Below are 23,290 nucleotides of genomic sequence, written 5' to 3' on the forward strand. Positions count from 1 at the left end.
TTCCCAATAACTTCCAAGTTTGAAGTTAAAACAAAAAGGACTTTTACAATTGAACAGTCTAAGAGTAGAGGATGCTAAATTTGTTACCATTATATTTTTTTTGAAGGAAAAAACAGGAAAAGGGAGTTTAATATTAAGTTAAGTCAAGCTCCACTAGCCCAAAATTCACTTGGAAAAAGTTTCCAACAAATATACACTCACCACAGAGGGAGTAGCTCTAGCCACCAAGTGTGCAACAATATACTCCTTTTGTTTTCAAAAGTTCTTCTTACTTTCAGTCTCTCACCAATTTTCTCTCACAAAAAGATATCAAATAAAAACCACAAAAGAAAAAGGACAGATATAAAAGTATGCGGCTAATTCATGTTTAGTGTACGTGCTGTAAGTTCTCTAATTGCTTACATTACGCGAAATTTCAAATGCAAAAAAATCATATTGTTGAATTCTATCAAACGGCAAAACTATTGTGTTGTTGGAATTGAATTCATTGTTGATTGAATCTAACTCAATGAGATATATATTATATATTTCCTAAATCTAAAATGATGAGCATCCACTCATAAAATATAATTCCAACAACTAAATATATTGAGTAGTATTACAAATTTTTATCATACATTCGGGTATATCGTGAGTATGGTACTCAAGGTAATTTTTCGTTCATTACTCATTTGAAATCATTCAAATGAGCAAAATATACTAAAAAGAAGAGTTTCAAACGTTTAATATAATATCTATACAAACGTTTGGTGTATACCATATACATTAAAATTGTTATTAAACACATATGCTTAATATAATATCTATACAAATATATTAAAAGGCGTATGAAAGAAAGCATGTGACCTTTGAAATGAAAAGTAAGAGGTTAACCATCAATACACTATGATTTTGTGTCTATTGTTTCAAATAAAATATTATAAAGTCTTGTAATAATTATAATTAACTAAAAAAACCTAAACAAGTATATATACATCTCTAACACTTTTATTACGTAACTTACAAGAGAATATTGATGTCATATTCTCTTACCACAATTCCTTCTAAGGTGTTGTTTTCAAACTCAAAATTTTCAATTTTTTTTTTTACTTATCACGTTGTGACATGAATTGCACTTTGTACTGCCTTCGTGGCTCATATGGATCAAAAAAAAACGTTGTGACATGAATTTTTCAATTTCTTAATGGTCAAAAAAACGAAAAGTGGCAAAACAAATTATAAAATTTAAAAATAACATATTTGTTTATTGTAACTAACTCGAGGCATCGCCGGAAAAAAAAAACTAGTGATAATCCTAAATTGATACAAATGCCCTTGTATTGGTTACTGCTTTAAGTAAGAGGGATGGGGGGTGAGCAAGGACTAATCCCAAGATTCTTACAATACATATCCCGAGACTCGAGCAGTGAAATAAGTTCATTGCTAAATCTGACTCAAACAGGCAGAGGAATAATACATTCATTGCTTTATCAAAGTGCTACGAATTCCCGAATATAGATCGAATAAGCAACTTCAGAAAGGAAATCCAACAGATGAAACTTTCCTTGATGTTTCTGCCAAGCGCCTGATGCCTTGAGAAGCTCTATAATATAACAGTAACTCATTTCTGACTTCCTCCTTCTGGCAATTCACGAACACCTTCAGGAACCTTTGTTCAGACATCCTCAATGCCGTCATCATCCTACATACGTCAATCTGTGGGCCGAGACCCATATCTCGTATCTTACTCACCAAGAGTACTCGAGGTTTCAACAAAACTTCCAAGCTACAAAACAGCAAAAAGGGGTAATCACATACTGTTTTTGCAGGTAACTTCATGGTACCCATCACAAATGTCATACTTCTTTGAACTTTTTCCACAGAAAGAGTAAGCAATAGTGGAGATCGACCAAAAAATTGCAACACCTCATCCTCTGAGAAACCAAACCTCTCAAAATTTGCAACCTTTTCACGGATAGTATCAGAACGTGACACACCAATTATAGTCACTACATACTTGTACATTTTTGATTCACTACTGATTCCAGTCCTGTGTATGTAATCCAATTTCTCGGGGGTCATATGAGTTCGTGGAATCAATGTAGGCCGAAGCATGAGCATCGATATCATATCGCTTCTACTGAGACCCAATTCCTCATACAATGAAAAGACGGGTACAACTTTCTTCTCGAAGTCGTAGAGCAGAAGTGACGGATTTCTAACAATAGCTTTAGTGAGAAGTTCCCTTGACCCAAATAGAGACTCCAGATTGTCAAGCCGTTCATCAAAGTACTTATTAAGCCCACAATTCAAAAAGCGTGGACGACAGTTAATAATCTTTATCAATTCAGATGACTTTATACCCAATTTACGGAGCAAATAAAGCTTGTGATCGAGAGGAGAGGCAAAAGCATTGCGCAATGATGGCTGCCGGGAGAAGATTTTCTGTATGTCGATTTCACTACAGCCAAAATTCCTCAAAACTTCAGTAGAACATTTTGGGGATCCCACCACTTCATCTTCCTCTACTCTATTACCTAACAGTGGGGATGATCTGGTGGAACTTTCAGTTGTTGTTGAGAACAAATAAGCATTTGTGTAAGGCCTTAGTAGTATATTACAATGATACTTAAAAAAATCAACGTTACAACTCTGGATTGTAAACAGAGATCTCGAGTAAGCTTTACCCTTCATAGTACCTCCAGAACTGGCCTCGAGCAATCTAGCATAGAACCGACATTGTATAAGTAGTAAGGATCACTGTCCTCTGTTCATTAGAAGAACTGATGTTATTTCACAATTCCTACAGTTTTCTCTCTATTACGCCCCCAATAGAATAATAACTCTTGTACCTACATAAATAATTAGTAGTAGTATCTATGTTATTATATACAGAAGAAATATCAATTATATACCTGAAATTAATTAAAGAAAGACTCGAAAAAATTCAATATATACCTGAAATTCATTAAAGAAAGACTCGAAAATTAAAAGACATTACAAATAAAAAATATACAACACTAGATATAAAACAAAATCGGCACTGAAATCACACATTAAATCATTTCATTATATTGTTATCTGTTTGACATGAAATGGATGGTTAAAGAGAGTAAATGTTATTCAAGCAAAATTATTTTGAACATATTGAAATTCCCGAAATAAACCAGTAAATGGTTAGTTGATAAGTGACTGCATGGTTTTCATCAACTTTTCTTAAGCAATTCGGAACCGTCTACGCTATGTTCACTTCACATTATGTAAAGTAATCAGCCTGGTTTTAATTTCTGAACATCTGGTCGAATTTAGTTTGGTCTAATCTTTCTCATCTGAAGTGGTCTGGTCTACATCATTTTGTTCTGATCTGGTCGAAACCTTCTAGTCTGATATGGTATGACATGAGACTAACAAAAATAACTAATAAGTTTCTAAAATTAGATTTAAGTGAACATAGTAGTAGTCTCAAACAAACAGTAGAACTGTTACACTCCCCAAAACAAGTAGAAACTCCAGCGAGCTTTCAAGAAAGTTGTTCAATATCGCAGAATTTCTTTTCTAGATGCATTATTCAGGAATATTGCAGAACATTTGTGAAACCTTTGTTATCAGCAAAATCACAGCAAGATGTCTCCTTGTTTGTTGTCCCTGGAAAAAAATACTATTTAAATGACTCATCTTGGTCGCAACGCTAATCATCCATCTCTAAACAACAAGAGAAGCAGCAGATAACTTAAGTGACCAACTCTATCCAACACTTCATAGTCATATTTATCAATATCACTTAGGCTCCATTTGTTTTGGAGGAAAAAGATTTCCAGGAAATCGACTTTCCCCATTTTCCATTGTTTGGTTAGACAAGTGATTTAAAAAGGAAACCCAAGGTGGAAAAGAGTTTTTCATCCTTTATAAACATTTTCCTCCAAAATTTGAAGGAAAACCATGTTCCTCCATTCTCTCCTTCCAACATTTCCATTCTCTCCTTCCTAGCTTAATAGATTTCCATCAAACCAAACAAAGGAAAACTAAAATTCATTTGCATTTTCCACCCAGAAAATGGTTTTTATCAAACCAAACGGACCCTTAGAGATTACATTAAAGTTCAGATAAACTTGGAAGAAAAGTTTCACCAAGTGCACACTACAATCCGCCGAAACACGGTAATTACTACTAAGTCAAGCACATGTAAAGACCAGGAGCGGTTCTTGGGCAATGGTGGAGCTGCTCAGATTCCGGGAGAGTAGCATAACTTTGCTATACTATCACGAACAAAAAAAAAGTTCTAAATACTGAATTCAAAATGTTACAAAATCCCAATACAACCTCAAAGTCAATAAAATTATCTAGTAAATGTTCAAAAAAGAACATTTCACCACTTGAAAAATCATTTGGATAAACTTAGCGTGTATAAACAATTTTTCTTTGTCATATGATGCAAACTGATTAATAGTATCAACGCAAGACATGCAAATAAGTAATTCCTTACTTTTCTCACCGAAAAGATTTTCAATTTCTTGCAATTGTTGATTAATCACACATAGAAAAACCTCAACTCGAAAATATGAAGATTTGTAACTTGAGTCTTGTGACATAATACCGCAAAATAATTCATTTACTAACAAATAATTCATTAGTTAACAATTCAGTAACATATCATTCCCAAATCTACAATAAACCAACAAATCATTAACAATCCATTTGTAATTCATTTCAACAATTCAATAACAATATATTCACTAGAAATTCTCATTCACTAAAAATCTATTAATCCCAATATGGGCTGTAGCGTGATAGCGTGAGAAGAAGGAAGGTTTAGTGGTATTTCATTCACTACCAAATTTCCACAATTACAATAAACTTCAATTCACTAATAATTCATTCACCGACAGTTATAATTCACACATCCAAATATTTTATTTCCAACTAAACCATCATAGAAGGAAAAAAAGTACCTAGCCTCTGGCGCGGCGGCTCACCAGAAGAACGGGCTTTTTAAAGTGGCTTTGTGTTCCCTTCAAAAAAAAAAAAAAAAAAAAAAAGGAAGTGGCTTTGTGTTATGCAGCAAACAAGAATGGCTTAAAGTCGAAGAAACAAAATTTAGTACATAACCTAGTACTACAAATATACTAGTAGAAAAATAATGGTTTTTCAAACAACTGGTACAAAGTTCGGAGAAGTTTTAACATACAACATTAAGATGACAGCAAGTATCAAATCACATCAGGCATTTTGATAGTAAGATTACACTATTGCATATACAACCACCATAAATTAGAAAAATTGATTTCAAACTACAGAAAAATGAATTACAAAATAAACTATTGAAACATACTAATGTAGTTATAAAAATAAACCCTAACCTTAGAAAATCAAACCTGTTGCTCTCGGTGAAGTGGTGGTGGAATTGGAAAATCAGAGGGACCTGGTTTACCTCTTGTTGCAGTTCACTGCAGCTATTTGCGGGATTCGATAGAATACACAATACAGTGTGCTTGAGAACTGAGTGAAGGAGGAGTAGAAGCACAGTTTGTCATACTCCCTCCGCTTTTTTAATGGCTAACATTATTCTTAAATGGTTGTTTCTTTCTAATACATGCTCCCTCACTTAATATTTAAGATAAATCTCCCATATAAAACCTCCCAAAGCTAGATTTTCAGATAAATCCAACTACAGATTATAAACAGAATTTTAACCCACATCAGAGTTCACAATTGCACAGAATTCGTGCAAAACACAAATCTGGAAAACTGCAAATGTGCAATCAAATTTGACTTTAAAAAGAACAGTAGTATGTAGAATGTAATTAAAAGCACTAGAGGCACTTCAATTTGAGTTTGATTATTCAAATAGCTACACACAAAGTATGGAAATTTAACTACCTTTAATACAGAGTAACTCATAGTGAACACAAAACACATTCAAATTATATGAAAACAATCAAAAATCATTTTCAAATAGAATTTAAAGGTTCAAAAAAGTTACCTAGTGTAGCTCTTCTAATTCCGGCGAGAGGCGTGGAGGGGGTCGACAGCAACGTGCGAGGAGGAGGGTGGGGTACGGCGTCGCGCGAGGAGGAGCTATGATGAGGAGTAGCGACGACACGGGTGCTGTGAGGTGAGGAAAAGTGATGACGATGAGACCTAGTTTGTTGTTGGGGTTAATATTCAAAGGGGTAGGTAAAGTCTTTACTCTTTTTGGTGTATTTTTTTGGGTTTTATTGGGAACTCTTTGGTAACAATAAATAGTTAAATACCCTACATAGGTTAATGCTTGATGGAAGACATCGTCCCAAAACTTCTCAAAATCGCGTCGGTTCTACCAAATATTTCCAACTTTATATTTTCTTTTTTTTTTCTTTTCCCAAATTAGTGAACTACCATCTCCATCCTCCACAGCCTCCACCACCCACCAGTAGACCATCACCCCACCATCCCTCCACCCCCACCAGCGGCCCCCACCCCAACTCCTGCAACCACCATGAGCAAGCCGCAAAAACCAAAAAATAATAATTGGCCTCCTCCATCACGAAACATCTGGCCAATTTTTTTGGGGTATAATTGGTGGTTGTGTGTGGTTTAGTTGGTGGTGTGCGTGATTTCGGTGGTAGTTGTCTGTGTGGTGGACTGGTGGTGGTTGTTGGGTAGTTAGGGGGGTTTGTGGTGGTGAGGATGAAAGAGAAAGTTAAGGGTAAATTTATGTTTTCATTTGTATTTTTGGGCGAATTTTGGAGCGGTGTTTAACAATCTCCAAATTGTTGACTTCCTAAATTTCTTAATAGATGGATTGCTTTAAATCGCATACACTTCTCAATGCATAGATTTGACTATTAGCCACATGTATCTTTTCATATTAGTAAATATAAGAGGTCAAGTTCATATACAATTGTGTAAAAAGGCAAAACAATACATCTTATATAATACTTATAATAAAGATAAAGAACATTGTGTTCCTTTATTCTTTTATAATTGCAACATACTTTTTTATAGTCAAACTTAACAAACTTTGATCATATATATCTTCAAATAATCAACATTAATTATCAAGTGATATCTTGTTAGTTTCGTTTTAATTCGTATCTTCCAAATATAAAAAAAGGTTTGATATATGCAGCTCTTAAGGTTATAATGAATATTAAATATGTGTAGGAACTTATAACATGATCATGTATCAATCAATGTAATCAATAATTTATTGCTAAATTGTGTTGGAAGATTCTCATAAACCCAAATAATGTTTGGGTCAAGCTTGTCAAAGCAAAATATGTTCAAAGACAATCATTATTCACATGTCTTCCTAAACCGCAAGGCTCTTCCACTTGTCGAAAAATACTTCTTCAAAGAAACATTATTCGTAAAGGCATCAGATGGAAAGTTGGGGATGACAAATAAATCCTTTTTTAGTTGCACAACAGGTGTTCCCAGGAAAGTCTACTTCACATGTTAGACATCTCTCATGAACAAGTGGATCATCCATTTACCCAAGTGATTTCATTCTAACGAATCAAACATTGAACATCCAAAAACTAAAAGAATACGTCATCACATAAAGTATCATGAAACTCATAAAGGGGATGCCTCTTCATGTTCATCCCATTCCTAACGAACCTATTTGGGGCCCTTCCTCCTCAGGACAGTTTAGGGTCAAATCAGCAGATTGACAAACTCATGTAATTCGTTTCAACCAAGATAAGTGGCAATTCCACTGGATCTGGAAATTGTAAATCCTTCCAAAGCTTTTAATTTTCTTATGGAAAATATGCCTTAACAGCCTGGGGGTCAGGCAAATTTTAGCCAAAAGGCATATAATCCCCTTTAATAGCTGCAGTTTTTGTAATTGTATGGAGGAATCAATCGATCTTCTCTTTGCCTCGTGTCACTCTTTAACACCTCTACGGGATCTACAAGAATTCAAATAGCAGTTCCCCCACAACCTCGCTTCTAACACAGTCCTAACCACCCTATCATGGTTAAGGAAATCCAAAAATGCAATCACAAATACATTTTTATCCTTTGGAGTATTGGGAAGGAAAGAAATGATCAATTTTTCAAAAATTTTGAGTCCTTGGAATTTGTTCGGCCAAGTTCCTTCATAAAGAATGGACCATTAGGGAAGCAGTTGATAACTGTTTCTCTATTTGTTCCTCGTTTTCATCATTTCCTCAAAATCATTCCACTTTCACTCCTCACCACAACAACCCCGTCTTGATTGCTTGGGAGCCACCTTCCCCTCACTCAATCAAACTCAATTTCGACGGCTCAGTTCGTGGTTATTCAGCAGCAACAAGTATCATCTTACGAGATTCAGCTGTGGATCTCATCAAAGCCTCACCTTTAAATCTCGGCTCCTCTCCAGTCTTCATTGCTGAGGTAATGGCTCTTCACCATGGTATCATATTAGCACTCCGAAATAGTATTCAACACATCATCTTCGAAGGTGACAACCTCATGGTCATCAATTCAGTTACTGAAAAATGGGCTCCCCCATGGCAGATTGCTCACATCATCAGAGACATCCTCACGCTCCTTAAAGATATCTCAACTTGGGAAATCCGTCACATATACCGTGAAGCAAAAAGAGCAGCAGATTGGATAGCAAATGTTGGTCACCTAATCGATAATCAGTTCTCAATAGAAGATTGTAATCACTATGCTCTCTCCATAATATTCTCGTAACAAATAAGGTAGAAGCTCCCCTCGTATTAAGGGTCTCCTAACCTTCTTTTTTCTTACCTTAAAAAAAATGTAATCAATATTTATTTATTACTTAATATTTACATTTTTAGCTTCTTATATGCAGCCCTTATTTTCCACTATTATATTATATATTTTTTACTTAATTAGCAATAGTAATGGTCAAAGTTTATACTAGAGCCCATAAAGAACATATGTAGCACTTAAAAAAAGAACGTAAAAGTATACATATTTGCCTTAAGTTGGACTTTTCTCATACAATAAATTTATTTTCCCACTTCTCTTACTTCATTTTCTATGTCGATGATTCAATTCTTTTTCTAGCATATTTGGCCGTTGACTATTAATTGTTAGTTGTTATTTGGCTAAACTACTTGTTTACATGAATGTTTATGTTAGCTACTAGAGTGTTGGTTCGTATGGTAAAATTGGTTGTTGGTGCTGGTTATTCAATAGTACAAAAGAAAATTAAAAATGAAAATCAAATAGTAAAAATTAAAAAAAAACTCACAAAAACCCGTTCAGAAGAACAATATTAATATTTGCAAATTCTTAAATATGCGGAAAGATGTGGTTTTATTTTAAATTTTCTAAGTTGTTCAGACTTCAAAGTAATATACTTGACAAAATTTATCACCAATAAGTAACATATTAGTTCCATACTAAAAGGGAAAGTTCGTATTACTAATATTAAATACTTCTATTTCAGTTTATCTTACTTTTATCTAATTTTCTTAGGTTAGATGATAGTTCAGCTTATTTACTTTTATCTAATTTTCTTAGGTTAGATGATAGGTACTTTCGTTAGAAAAAAAGTTCCAAGTCCCATAACGTTCTTGATAAGTGACAACTTGTTTTTATTTAAAAGAATAGACTATATAAAGTTTTTTCGTGAAAAGAAAATTCTTGTGAATCACATCTCTAGACCACTGCACTATGTTAACATATTGAAGAACGGCTGCTCAGAATGAGAGAAATTTCAGGGGTGTTTGTTCAACAACATCTGCACCACATACTTCATACTTGTGTTAACATCGCAATCACCCCTATTAATAGAGATTAAAACAGACATTTGGAATGTACCATATATGTCTCTCCAAAACTTTAAATTCATAAGCAAATATGATTCTACAGCAACAAGAAATCATTCTTAAAAACTCTATTCAAAACTTTCAAGTTGTAACCTAAACAACACAGGATCCAAAAATAAAGGATAGAAACTACACCCTAGTTCATTCTCCTGATAAGCTCATTAATGAAGTTCTCACGGTTTCCAGCATCTCCGCCTTCAATGAAGTGGTTTCTCTTCTTCTTCAAACCACCCAAAGGAGCCTTGAGCTGGAATGGCCATAGGAAGTTGTTCGCCTCCTTGAAGTGTGGTCCTACTGTAATGATCTCATGGATGAGATCCTCCACACAGATGATGTCATGCTTACCGAGAGTCTGCAGACAATAAGTAACAGAAGATCAGTAAACTCCATATCCAAACATTAGTAAAAATTATAAAGATGTAAAAAAAATCAGCACGAATCTAACAACACCCGCATGACTACATTATTCCTTAAATAGAACTCAAAATAAATGGTTGTGCGTAAATGGGATAAAAGCTAATGTTGCAATAGAAAAAGAACAGAGGAAGCACAAGCATCAAAGACAAATTATTATAAGCGTGATTGGAAAAGAAGAAAGGTTATATATGGAACTCAAACACATTCTTCTTCCCTTCTTTTTCTTTCCTTCCCATTCACTCCCCTATATTCTTCCCTCCATGGGAACATGACTGCTATCCAAACAAAAAGTTATTAACCCAACACACTAAGACCAAAACTGATCATAATCAAGTGGAACGCATTAGTGGAACTCCAATTCATGTCTGGAAAACTAAGGTCTTAAGAGATCTCACATATTCCCATCAGTAAATACCATCACAAACCTAACTTGAAACACCAGCAGTCAGGCTTCGCAATAGAGAGATACTTGAGATGAGAGCACACAACCATTAGTCTAGATTCTTGACTATATATTTTGTGATCTCTTTGTCCAAAATTAGCAAAAGTAAGATAACATGCAAGAAATAATTAACATTGACAAAAATAATAAGAGGCAGAAGTCCAAAACAATTACATTTTCAATAATGGAGTTGTCAGTCAAAGCAATCCTCTGCTTGTCGACCTTCCCATAACCCCTTTTGTAGATCAATTCCCTGACACTTTTCAAGTTAGGATACCTGCAAATGGTAGGGTTTTTCATAAGAATCATAGGAAGGCAGAAGATTCTTAATGGACAATGATGAAAAATAAACAAGCAAAAGTATACCCATAGGTAACAAAGGGCTCAACTCTGTGCAACATGTTCAGAGTTGCCTTGTTAACCTTCAAGAAAACACCGTTGAAAATCTGCAATGGCAAGGAAAATTAGAGGACGACAAAACACATAGATCAAGGAAGCAATAAAAATCTCAACATTTTCACACAAAATCAGAAATGAAACCACCTAGCCTAATGTTAACTGACAAGTCATACAGCAGTGTATCATGGAAGTCAAGGAAGCAAAAACTAAAGACAGCACATAATTCTTAACAGAAAAGAATCAATTCAGTCCATCAAAGTAGATTGCTTTCAAAACCGATCTCTTGCAATGAAAACAACGAATAAAATGCATAGCAGCAACTACATTATGGCAGGAGGAAGACAGAAAAGAAAAGGATCAGCGAACAGATACAACCACCATAATAAAGACTAGAGGAGTTCAAACAGATAAAGAGATACAGCATAAAGAACTTTAGTTTCAGTCTAGTACCTGTCTCAATCGGAGAAGCTGCAGAATCGACCTTGATTTTGGGTGCATGGCATTGATACTGAACACACAATCAAAGATCACATAAATGTCACAAACAACATACAACAATCAAAGATCACATAAATGTCACAAACAACATACAACAATCAAAGATCACATAAATGTCACAAACAACCTACTATCAATCAGGGGTTCAACAGCAGATACAAATGATGACTCACCCTCTAATACGAATGATAAAGAGCAACTTAGCCTCAGGCTCGACATAGAATCCACCCTTCAACTTAGCCTCTCTTCTCAAGGAGATGGCCTCTTTCTCCTGTATAACAATAAAAAAAAAGTTCATTAGAAACCAAACATCACGACCAACTGTAGGTACAGACACAACCAGTGTCACAAACCTGATCATCGTACTCCTTTGAGTATTGTTGAGCTCTCTTGAAGATGATCTTCCTGTTTCCTGCTCTCTGCTTCTTTTGGACATCAAGCTCCTGCTTCTTGGCCAAAGCCCATTCTTCCTCCTTTTTTGCTTCTTCAAAACTGACTCTGGAACAATAACTTTAGTTGCCTCCTCACCCATCTCTGCTCAATCAATGCATCATCAACCCATTTAAATCCAAACTCAAAATAACTAGATCAAACAACATAAATTCTATTCATTTCAAGAATATCATAATCAAGTATCTCATAAACAAAACCCTTGATTTCAACTTGCTAATTAATGGTAAAAATATAAGGTCAATGTTACAACTAAAGCTAATCAACAGAATGAAATCAAATCACTAATAAATTGCCACATACTAAACCACATTCCATTAAAATTAACATCACCCAACCTACTTGATCATTTCCCCATCCAGATTTCAGTCACTTCAAAAAAACGATTGGATTAACAAGCAAGAACAAATTAACAATCGCATGAAAATATTGCGCAAAAATTTACAGATTGTAACATAAAAATTATTATCATTTGATAGCATGAAACAAATATGAATTAACAAGTTATACCAAAAATTCAAATCATAAGTTTATAACATGTAAATAAACAAACCTGGAACGAGGTATGAAGATCAATTCGAGCTCGGAATTCCGTAAGAGTGAAAATTTTAGGGTTTTGGGACGTTGTTGGTTTATTATGGGCTTTGCTATGCACTGCACTAAAATTTCCTAGTAACGCCCTAAATACGGTATTTTTATACCGTATTTATATACTTGTATTTTTTCTCTCTCCTCCCCTTGACTCACTTCCTAATTTTTTCAGATTTTTTACCCTTCTTCCTCCACTTTCTCTCCCATCTTCTTCCACTCACCATTAGACATTGGTGCCACCACACAACCACCGCCGCACCACCACCGTAGGAACACCACTGCACCACCACCGCCGGAACACCTACCTCGACATACCACCATGGACGCCCACCACTACACCACACAACCCCTCTGTTTTTTTTTCAATTTAATGAAATTTTTTTAAAAAAAAATTAAGGGGCGTCCACCATGGACGCCCCACCACCGGTGGAGGCGCCCATGGCAGGCGCTCCACCACATGGTGAGGCGCCTGCCAAGGACGCCGCCACCGGTGGTGGGGCGTCCTTGGTGGACGCCTCCCCTTCTTTTTAAAAAAAAAATTCAAAAAAATAAGGGGGCGCCCACCAAGGACGCCCCACCACCGGTGGAGGCGTCCTTGGTGGGCGCCCCCTTATTTTTTTGAAATTTTTTCTGTGCAAACAATACTATTTCATTTCTAGAGCTTTCTAGTTTCAAGAACTCATAATTTTTTCTTTATGGACATGCCAATATTGTCACTTCTGGGATTGAATCCTACTGCCAATATGATTCAGATGTATCAACAGGTTTAGGTGTTGGGGCCTTTATACTCCTCCTGGCTACTCAACTTCTTGTAATGCTGTCTAGCCGATGTCTATGTTGTGGTAGAGGTCTGAGACCTGGTGGTTCCAGGTCATGGGCAATTATACTGTTCATTACCTCCTGGTATGTACTTGTTCAATTCAAAGTGTGGACTTTGATAGCTTCCATTTATGCACGGTACTAAGCAGGGCTGTCTTCTGCATATCCGGATTTTAACTTCTCGCCGGAATTTTTCTTCTTGCTGGAGTATGAGATCTTTGCAATGTTTGTTGATGAGAGAGATGGAGTAAGAGAGTTGGAGAGAGAGTGAGAAGTGAGGGAGGGTCAAGAGAGTGAAAGAGAGTGAGAAGGTGACGACTGATGAGAGTGAAGGAGAGTGGGAGTGGGAGTATAAGAATACACAAATACATACTTTTTTTTTATACAGGGCGTTAGTATGAAATTTTAGGGCGGTATTTAGCAAATGAGTTTATATACGGTTTTTCTATATTAATGGGACGAAAATGTTGGGCCAGTACACTGGTATTATTATTAGGCGTTGTTTTGGACGGAAATAAAATGGTACTCATAAAAAGCATTTTTTTTTTGAGGGGAAACGCGAAACCGTTTTATAAAGATAAATCCAAGTCCACCAAAGTTGTCACACTTTGGGGGAAAGAGTGCGTACAAACTATTTCAGAATTGAAATTAACATTCCACCTTGCCACTAGATGTGCAACGGTGTTTCCCGCTCTTTTAACATGACTACAAGAAAAAACCTCAAAACCTTGACTTAAAGAGATTACATCCGAGAGTAATAGAGAAATAGGGGCACGACCCACATGTTGTTGATGTAGAGCTGCCATAACCGATAATGCATCACCTTCAAGACACACCTTGGAATAACCATATCGTCTAGCAAGCATGACTCCAAACCTTGCAGCCGCGGCCTCCGCCATTCGAGCCTCCCACGCCACATTCATTCTGGTGGCTGCAGCTACCAACAACTTCCCTTGCCAATCCCGAACAACAACGCCCAGCCCGACGGTCCGGTTTTCCCCCACATAGGCATCAACATTTACCTTTACCCAATTCAAGTGTGGTTTGTTCCAGCTTACCGTGGATGGGAGAGGGTGATATAGGTGCAGATTAGTACGCACTCGCTGCTCACATTGGCGGGTGTCCTCCACCAATTTATAAAATCCAGCAGCAACATGAACCGGAGAGGGTGAAGACATCTCAAATATTTCCTTATTCCTGCACAACCACGCAGCCCAAGCAAGAGTGGCAAACCTCCTCAAATCATCCGTATTCAATTTCTCGGCCATCCATAGGAAGAGATCAGCAAAAGAAGTTTGTGGCGCCGCTTGAATCTCGTCACGAAGCTCACTGTGGTTCCAGATTTCCAACGCATGCTTGCAAAAGAAAAGAGAGTGAATAATTGTTTCTTCCTCCCCACATATTTGACACACATTATCATGAGAGATATGTCGATAATAGAGTCGTTCCTTCACTGCTAAACTCCCTTTACAAGCGTTCCATACAAAATGCTTCATTTTATTTGGCCCTTCCATCGCCCACACAGTTTTCCACATAGCCGTCTCACGCGGACCACCACCGATATTCCATGCGCGGGTATTGCCAAGCATGCCCAACCAATATCCCGATAACGGAATAACACCCATCAATGTTAGGCCACCAATATCTCTCGTCCCTCGGCCAAAATTTAGATAATGGAATATCCATTATCTTCGCACCATCTGCCGCGAAAAATAGCACCCTAATCAGCCCAGAATTCCACCACCCCGATTCGTGATCAATAAGTTCGGCCACCCGCATCTCCGGATCAGCATCAACAATGGGCATTGGAGTAATGTTGCCCTCCTCCCCCGGCAACCACGCATCTTTCCAAGTGGATATTGTGAAACCATTTCCCACCCGCCACCTCAAACCATCCACCAGCAAAGACTTCGCCCCCCCATATACTCCTCCATGAATAACTCGGATCAAAGCCCCTATTTGCATCCAAGAAAGCAGAATTCTTAAAATAACGAGCTTTAAGAAGCATGTGAAGTAAAGAGTCGGGCGCCTCATACAGACGCCAGCATTGTTTTGCTAACATTGCTTGATTAAAAATCTTCAAATCTCTAAAGCCCATACCCCCCATAGTTTTTGGAAGACATAGCGATTCCCATTTGTGCCAATGCAATTTCCTTTCCGTGCCATTCGAACCCCACCAAAAACGGGCCAGTAAAGCATGTATCTCTTCAATTAGACCGTCTGGGATACGGAAGATACTCATCATATAGGTCGGAATCGCTTGAGCCACAGCTTTAATCAGAACTTCTTTTCCAGGACGAGATAGAAGTTTTTCTTTCCACCCATTCAATTTTTTCCAAATCCTTTCTTTCAAATACGCAAAAAACACTTCTTTGAGCGCCCAATAATAGTTGGTAGACCCAAATATTTCTCATGTTTATCCACTTCTCTAACACCAAGTTTATCAACAATCTCCTTTCGTCTCTCCACAGATACCTTCTTGCTAAAAGCAACTTCCGTCTTACTAAGATTAACATTTTGACCGGACGCTCTCTCATATAAACTGATGATATCAGCAACTTTAGAGCATTCCTGCAGATTAGCTTTTGCAAATAAAATACTATCATCCGCGAAAAAAAGATGAGATATACTCGGGGCATTCTTACAAATCTTCACTCCATGAATCGACTCTTCTGCTGCAGCCTTGGAGAGCAGCATAGAAAAAGCGTCGGCACACAGTAAAAATAAATAAGGAGAAATTGGGTCGCCTTGTCGTAGGCCCCTACCGGGAATCACAGAACCAGACACTTGGTTGTTCAGCTTGAAAGAAAACGAGACACTCTGTAGGCAGCTCATTATTTTCTGAATCCATTGCATTGAGAAACCAAATTTCAACATAACATGTTCCAGAAAGCTCCACTCCACCCTATCATATGCCTTACTCATATCAAATTTCAGAGCCACAGTACCATCCTGCCTATCCCCCTTCCGTTTCATGTAATGGAAAATTTCAAAAGCTATGAGGGCATTGTCTGTAATCAAACGCTTTGGAACAAAAGCACTTTGATTAATAGAAATTAAATCCCCCACACACTTTTTAATTTATTTGCCATAGTTTTTGAAACAATTTTATATAGCACATTACACAAACTAATGGGACGGAACTCAGTCATATTTTTTGGGTACGCACACTTAGGAATGAGCACAATACACGTTCGATTCGCTTCAGATAAATCAACTTCCCCTCGCCACCATCTCTTCACAAAACATACAATATCCGGGCCAACAATATGCCAAAATTTCTGGAAAAATAAAGCATGCATACCATCGATACCTGGAGCTTTGTTAGGGTGCATCTGAAATAAAGCCGTTCGGATTTCCTCCCCACTCGGTCCTTCAATCAACTCTTTATTCATCTCCTCTGTCACCTTCGCCTCTATACCCACTGTCGCTTCATCGAAACCACTTGGATTACTCGTCGCAAATAAATTTTCGAAATACGACGAAATAATCTCCTCCAAATCCTCCTTCGAAGTCATCCAAGCTTCGTCCTCGTTAAACAAACCCTTAAGTGTATTACGTTTTCGCCGCTGGCTTGCTTTATGGTGAAAGTACGAGGTGTTTTTATCTCCGTCACGTAGTTCGTTTGTTCGAGCCCTCAAATGCCAATAAGACTCTTTTAAGCGGTGAAGTTCGTCCAGCTCATTAGCAAGCTGCTGGCATTGGGCTATAAGCAGGCCGTCGGGTGGTCTCTCCTGCAGGTTGTGAAGTTTTCGTTCCGCATCGATAATTCTCTTCTCCACATTCCCAAACGTAGTACGAGCCCAACTGCCCAGTGAACACGCCACCCCCGCCACCCGTGAATTTATATTATCCCCAACATGGTCCTTCCATGCTTTGTCCACCACCTTTTCACATTCAACATTAGATAGCCAGAGCGACTCGAAACGAAATAATTTGCCTTTCTTGTGACGAGTCTTATCCTTTCCAAACTTCAGCAGTATTCTAGCATGATCCGACTTATAAATAGGAAAATGTAACACCTCCGAGTATGGGAACATAACACACCATGCATTATTTGCCATGTACCCATCCAATCGTTCCCGCACCACCGTCTCAACCGAATTGCCTCGTTGCCACGTGAAGATATTGCCCTTAAACCCCAAATCCATCATACCACAGTCATCCATCGCATCCCTAAAAGCATCCATCCGACGCTCCCCTCTAACAGCTCCTCCATATTTTTCATGTAACCCCGTAATCTCATTAAAGTCGCCAAACATTACAGTAGGAATATTAACATCACCACCTAAATGTCGCATCATGGCCCAGGTGTGATGTTTCTGTGACGTTTCCGCCCAGCCATATACCCCTATCGCCCGCCACACCACCATATCTTGTGCATCACAAACATCTGCCACAATATGATGAGTAGAAAAAGATCTAACGATAACATTGAGATCGTTCCACCAGAAACCCATTCCTCCCGACAAACCCACACTTCCAAAACACATACCATTATCAAAACCACATTTTCGTCTCACATTTTCTAAATTTTGTTTATCTACCTTCGTTTCCATAAGAAAAACTAAAGATGGCCTATCTCTCCAACACCAGTCACGGAGAGTATTAACTGTGCGAGGGTTGCCAAGCCCTTGACAGTTCCAACTCAAGAGTTTCATTGCTCTTCGCGGGGTTGGGGACTTCCAACCTCCTCTACTGTCAAAGAGCCATAGCTCTCATCCATAATATCAACGACACCCAAATCAACTTCCCTACAAACTCTCTTTCCTATCACATCCACCCGTTCATCAATAATATCTTCTTCAACACCGCACTCCTTACGCTTTTCCCCTCGTGGCCCAATTCTCTCCACCATGGAGGCATCCAGCACCTTCTTTGACACCCTTCGAACCTTTTTTATTATGTGTTGCTTCGTGGACAAGTCACGGCCCACGTTAAAGGCCAACTGAGGCTGCACAAATACACCCGCAAGAGTGCTCCCAGTAGGTTCTTCACCACCTGGGGGCCCCAACCATTCAGTAGCACCCCCATCATTAGCCTCCTTCACTCTCACGCTGCTCTCCATCACCCCCTGCACCCCTCGCTGTTCATCCACATCCTCACATATTACACCACTCCCCACCAACTCCCTCGCACACTTTTGTCCACCAGCACCCTCACACCCATCATTTTCCCCCACTGCATCCTTATTGTCATGCACAACACACAGCCCAGTCGTTTACTCGTGCACACTGTGAATAACATGAGGCGATGATGGCTCAGAATGGAATTTACACACAAACAGCTTCTTCTGCCCCTTCAATATCGACGCTTTTTCTGCCAAATATTGAGTACGTCCCTTTCTCGGGGATGCCTTCAGCCATAATCCCCATCCCAATTCCTTCTCTCCCTCGCCCTCCGTCTCCACCTGACAGTCTTTTTCATGATGCCCCATCCGTCCACATAAAAAGCAAAAGAAAGGGAGTCTTTCATATTTAGATTCGATTGTCACAATATTACTATTTTTTGATTTTATTTTCTGGAACCTACGTAGTGGTTTACTAACATCCATCAACAACTGCACACGGCAAAAATTTTCCAACCCTAATTCATCATTTTCGACCTCCAGCACAACCCCCATGGATGAAGCAATGGCTTTAATATCCTCATTTGATCGACAATTAAAAGGCAGGTTATGTATACGTACCCAAAAAGGCGAAAAAGAAAGACAAACATGGGCCGATTGCTCATCGCCCGTAATTTCATTCAATACCAGAAGATGTTGGTCGAAACACCAGGGACATAACGCCAAAACCTTTTCTTTGTCACGCTAATGGAAGAATTGAAACACAAACAGATTAGTTTCGATGGCTTTAATAATAACCTTCTGCTGTACTCCCCATGATTGGGTTATCGTTCGCTTAAAAGCTTCAACATTAAAAGCCCTATTCGTCATCAATTTCCCCACCAACCGCAACGATAATTTATCATCCATCTCAGCAGGAACATCAGTCCCAAGATCAATGATTGAGTTTTCATCATCAGTAATTTTGAGTCTCGTACAGCGATCAATTAATTCCTCCGCCATAAATCGCGAAGAAAACCCTAAAAAGGGGGCCACGATCCTTTTTCGCAAGGGAGAGAAAAGTTGCATATCTTTCAAGGGAGTCAAAATTAATTTATCATCCCTTAGGCTCTAAAATCGCATAAACGGTGTTGCAATGCAATCGTCCACCGAGAGATGAGTCCTACTAGACATTGGGAAAAAAAGATCGTTTCCCAAGTTTTCTGGTGAGTTTATGGCAGAAAGAAAGTCGAGAAAATAAGGGGTGATGAATTCTTGAATTATGAGACGAGGGTTTGGGTGGCTCGAAAGGTGGATTTAGGAAGGGTGGAGGGGTAACGGAGACACGACGGTGGAAATCTTGCCGGGATTGAGTTGGATGCAGCTCGGTTGGGGTTGGAAGAAGATGAGTTTTTGATTAATATCTTCTGTGGTGTTCTTTCTCAATTCTACCTTAGTTAAATTTTTTTTTGCTTACAAAAAAATATTTATTAGGTATTTGTTTGCGGAAATACACTTAACCGTTTGAATTTTTACTGAAAAATGATATATATTGTTAAACGATAGATGTTAATTTGGTTAATTTATGTGAACTATTTTTATAAATTCATCTGGATCATGATTCTATTATCACAATTTTTTGTTGTCGTATTCAGGGACATGTAAGATGTATCGAGTTTGGGATCCTCTTATTGGCCATGATCCAATAAGGAAGCCCAATTTCTTTGGTAAATAAATAAGCCCATATGATTTTGGTTGCAAAATTGTGAACTAATTTTATATGGTGGCGATGAAACCATCGATATGGTGACAAGCCCAGTTGCGCAACGGGAAGTAAACGATTTAGATATTGAAGTCCACAACGTATTTGGTTTTGACGAGTTGTTGCAGGGAACCAATGGCTTTTCCCGCGATCGTCTGATTTGAGAGGGCGAATCGGAGGACGGGAGATAGGTAGCGATCAAAAGACTAAAGGAAGGGAGCCGTTAGATCGAACAATTTGCTACGGAGATGAAGTTAAAAATTCATCTAGTTCATTTGGAGGTTGTATTGAGGGACGGAAAAGATGTATCATCTACCCTCTCGCCCAACAAGGAATTTTGAAATCTATCGTAATTTTTAAATTTTAAATTTGAAAAAAATTGGAATTATTCAATTGAATTTAAACACACATGAAAGTTTGTGTTGTGAAAAATATGCATTATATTTAAACGAATAAACCATATCATTTAAGTGCGATTTTTGCATTACCGGTGATATGATGCACATCCTCAATATTAATCCCTTCCTATCTAGCCTACTTGCTATTTTTTTTCTTTTTGTAGAATAAAAGCGCAAACGTCGATATACAAAAAAATAAACAAAATCGAATCGAATGAGAGACAAGTAAAATAAAAAATGCTATTTCATTTGTCCTAAATTGTTTGCAACGTATAGAAAAAATTAGTTTATTTTAGGTCTTTAGGTCCCAAGTCCTAACATAAAAAACTGGACCAAAAAACTATTTATTTTCGGTCTGGACCGAAAAATCAAACATTTAGGCCATAATATGTAGCCACGTAGGTTCGTCGTTAAGCTCTAAAATCGCAGAAACGGGGTTGCAATGCAATCGTCCACCGAGAGATGAGTCCTACTAGACATTGGGAAAAAAGATGGTTTCCCAAGTTTTTTGGTGAGTTTATGGCAGAAAAAAAGTCGAGAAAATAAGGGGTGATGAATTCTTGAATTATGAGACGAGGGTTTGGGTGGCTCGAAAGGTGGATTTAGGAAGGGTGGAGGGGTAACGGAGACACGACGGTGGAAATCTTGCCGGGATTGAGTTGGATGCAGCTCGGTTGGGGTTGGAAGAAGATGAGTTTTTGATTAATATCTTCTGTGGTGTTCTTTCTCAATTCTACCTTAGTTTAATTTTTTTTGCTTACAAAAAAATATTTATTAGGTACTTGTTTGCGGAAATACACTTAACCGTTTGAATTTTTACTAAAAAATGATATATATTGTTAAACGATAAATGGTAATTTGGTTAATTTATGTGAATTATTTTTATAAATTCATCTGGATCATGATTCTATTATCACAATTTTTTGTTGTCGTATTCAGGGACAGGTAAGATGTATCGAGTTTGGGATCCTCTTATTGGCCATGATCCAATAAGGAAGCCCAATTTCTTTAGTAAATAAATAAGCCCATATGATTTTGGTTGCAAAATTGTGAACTAATTTTATATGGTGGCGATGAAACCATCGATATGGTGACAAGCCCAGTTGCGCAACGGGAAGTAAACGATTTAGATATTGAAGTCCACAACGTATTTGGTTTTGACGAGTTGTTGCAGGGAACCAATGGCTTTTCCCGCGATCGTCTGATTTGAGAGGGCGAATTGGAGGACGGGAGATAGGTAGCAATCAAAAGGCTAAAGGAAGGGAGCCGTTAGATCGAACAATTTGCTACGGAGATGAAGTTATTCATCTAGTTCATTTGGAGGTTGTATTGAGGGACGGAAAAGATGTATCGTCTACCCTCTCGCCCAACAAGGAATTTTGAAATCTACCGTAATTTTTGAATTTTAAATTTGAAAAAAATTGGAATTATTCAATTAAATTTAAACACATATAAAAGTTTGTGTTGTGAAAAATATGCATTATATTTAAACGAATAAACCATATCATTTAAGTGCGATTTTGCATTACCGGTGATATGATGCACATCCTCAATATTAATCCCTCCCTATCTAGCCTACTTGCTAATTTTTTTTTTTTCTTTTTGTAGAATAAAAGCGCAAACGTCGATATACAAAAAAATAAACAAAATCGAATCGAATAAGAGACAAGTAAAATAAAAAACAAAAATTATTAAAAGAGACGGTCTAATTTTAATATAAAAGTAGGCCTAGTCACTAAATATATTAAATTAGTTACCAAAAGAAATTAACCTAGTCACTATTGGGCTTATTCTCTTTTTAATATTTGGCTCACCATGCCTAATTTTAATTTAAAAGTAGGCGGTCTCTTACAAGACAAACTCAATAAAAAATGCTATTTCATTTGTCCTAAATTGTTTGCAACGTATAGAAAAAATTAGTTTATTTTAGGTCTTTAGGTCCCAAGTCCTAACATAAAAAACTGGACCAAAAAACTATTTATTTTCGGTCTGGACCGAAAAATCAAACATTTAGGCCATAATATGTAGCCATGTAGGTTCGTCGTTAGGCTCTAAAATCGTTAGGCCCATATGATTTTGGTTGCTTCCCTTTGGTAAGATGTATCGACTTCAATATCTAAATCGTTTACTTCCCGTTGCGCAACTGGGTTTGTCACCATATCGATGGTTTCATCGCCACCATATAAAATTAGTTCACAATTTTGCAACCAAAATCATATGGGCTTATTTATTTACCAAAGAAATTGGGCTTCCTTATTGGATCATGGCCAATAAGAGGATCCCAAACTCGATACATCTTACATGTCCCTGAATACGACAACAAAAAATTGTGATAATAGAATCATGATCCAGATGAATTTATAAAAATAGTTCACATAAATTAACCAAATTACCATTTATCGTTTAACAATATATATCATTTTTTAGTAAAAATTCAAACGGTTAAGTGTATTTCAGCAAACAAATACCTAATAAATATTTTTTTGTAAGCAAAAAAAATTTAACTAAGGTAGAATTGAGAAAGAACACCACAGAAGATATTAATCAAAAACTCATCTTCTTCCAACCCCAACCGAGCTGCATCCAACTCAATCCCGGCAAGATTTCCACCGTCGTGTCTCCGTTACCCCTCCACCCTTCCTAAATCCACCTTTCGAGCCACCCAAACCCTCGTCTCATAATTCAAGAATTCATCACCCTTATTTTCTC

The 23,290-nt window shown here is 37.5% G+C and overlaps 2 protein-coding genes and 1 pseudogene across 4 annotated transcripts; all 3 read right to left on the reverse strand.

The window, feature by feature from the left end:
* Positions 1-1,203: 1,203 nt before the first annotated feature.
* On the reverse strand, positions 1,204-6,148 carry LOC104894122 (hypothetical protein). Of its 3 annotated transcripts, XM_048644224.2 has the most exons (4): positions 5,960-6,148; positions 5,337-5,475; positions 4,929-4,988; positions 1,204-2,831 (listed from the first exon to the last, which is right to left on the reverse strand). In XM_048644224.2, the coding sequence occupies exon 4, from the start codon at positions 2,671-2,673 to the stop codon at positions 1,513-1,515; it is 1,161 nt and encodes a 386-aa protein (XP_048500181.1). In that variant the 5' UTR covers positions 2,674-2,831; positions 4,929-4,988; positions 5,337-5,475; positions 5,960-6,148; the 3' UTR covers positions 1,204-1,512. The 3 variants fall into 3 exon arrangements, with proteins under 3 accessions (XP_048500181.1, XP_010678595.2, XP_048500184.1); XM_010680293.4 differs by lacking the exon at positions 5,337-5,475; XM_048644227.2 differs by lacking the exons at positions 4,929-4,988; positions 5,337-5,475.
* A 3,608-nt stretch (positions 6,149-9,756) lies between these two features.
* On the reverse strand, positions 9,757-12,046 carry LOC125497414 (60S ribosomal protein L7-2-like; annotated as a pseudogene).
* A 3,677-nt stretch (positions 12,047-15,723) lies between these two features.
* On the reverse strand, positions 15,724-18,035 carry LOC130591471 (uncharacterized). The gene is made up of 2 exons (XM_057394800.1): positions 16,679-18,035; positions 15,724-16,385 (listed from the first exon to the last, which is right to left on the reverse strand). Exons 1-2 carry the CDS (start codon positions 18,033-18,035, stop codon positions 15,724-15,726), a joined length of 2,019 nt encoding a protein of 672 aa, XP_057250783.1.
* Positions 18,036-23,290: the final 5,255 nt, after the last annotated feature.

The sequence above is a fragment of the Beta vulgaris genome, chromosome 5 (genome assembly GCF_026745355.1).
Source record: "Beta vulgaris subsp. vulgaris cultivar EL10 chromosome 5, EL10.2, whole genome shotgun sequence".
In the NCBI taxonomy this organism is placed as follows: Eukaryota; Viridiplantae; Streptophyta; class Magnoliopsida; order Caryophyllales; family Amaranthaceae; genus Beta; species Beta vulgaris.

Bases quoted from the DNA above. Each gene is read 5' to 3' on its own strand.
- LOC104894122 (XM_048644227.2), bottom strand. From the start codon at position 2,673: ATGAAGGGTAAAGCTTACTCGAGATCTCTGTTTACAATCCAGAGTTGT.
- LOC130591471 (XM_057394800.1), bottom strand. From the start codon at position 18,035: ATGAAACTCTTGAGTTGGAACTGTCAAGGGCTTGGCAACCCTCGCACA. The intron at 16,386-16,678 runs GTATGCATGCTT...GTTTGATTACAG, and splicing joins CAAAGCTCCAGGTATCGATG to ACAATGCCCTCATAGCTTTT.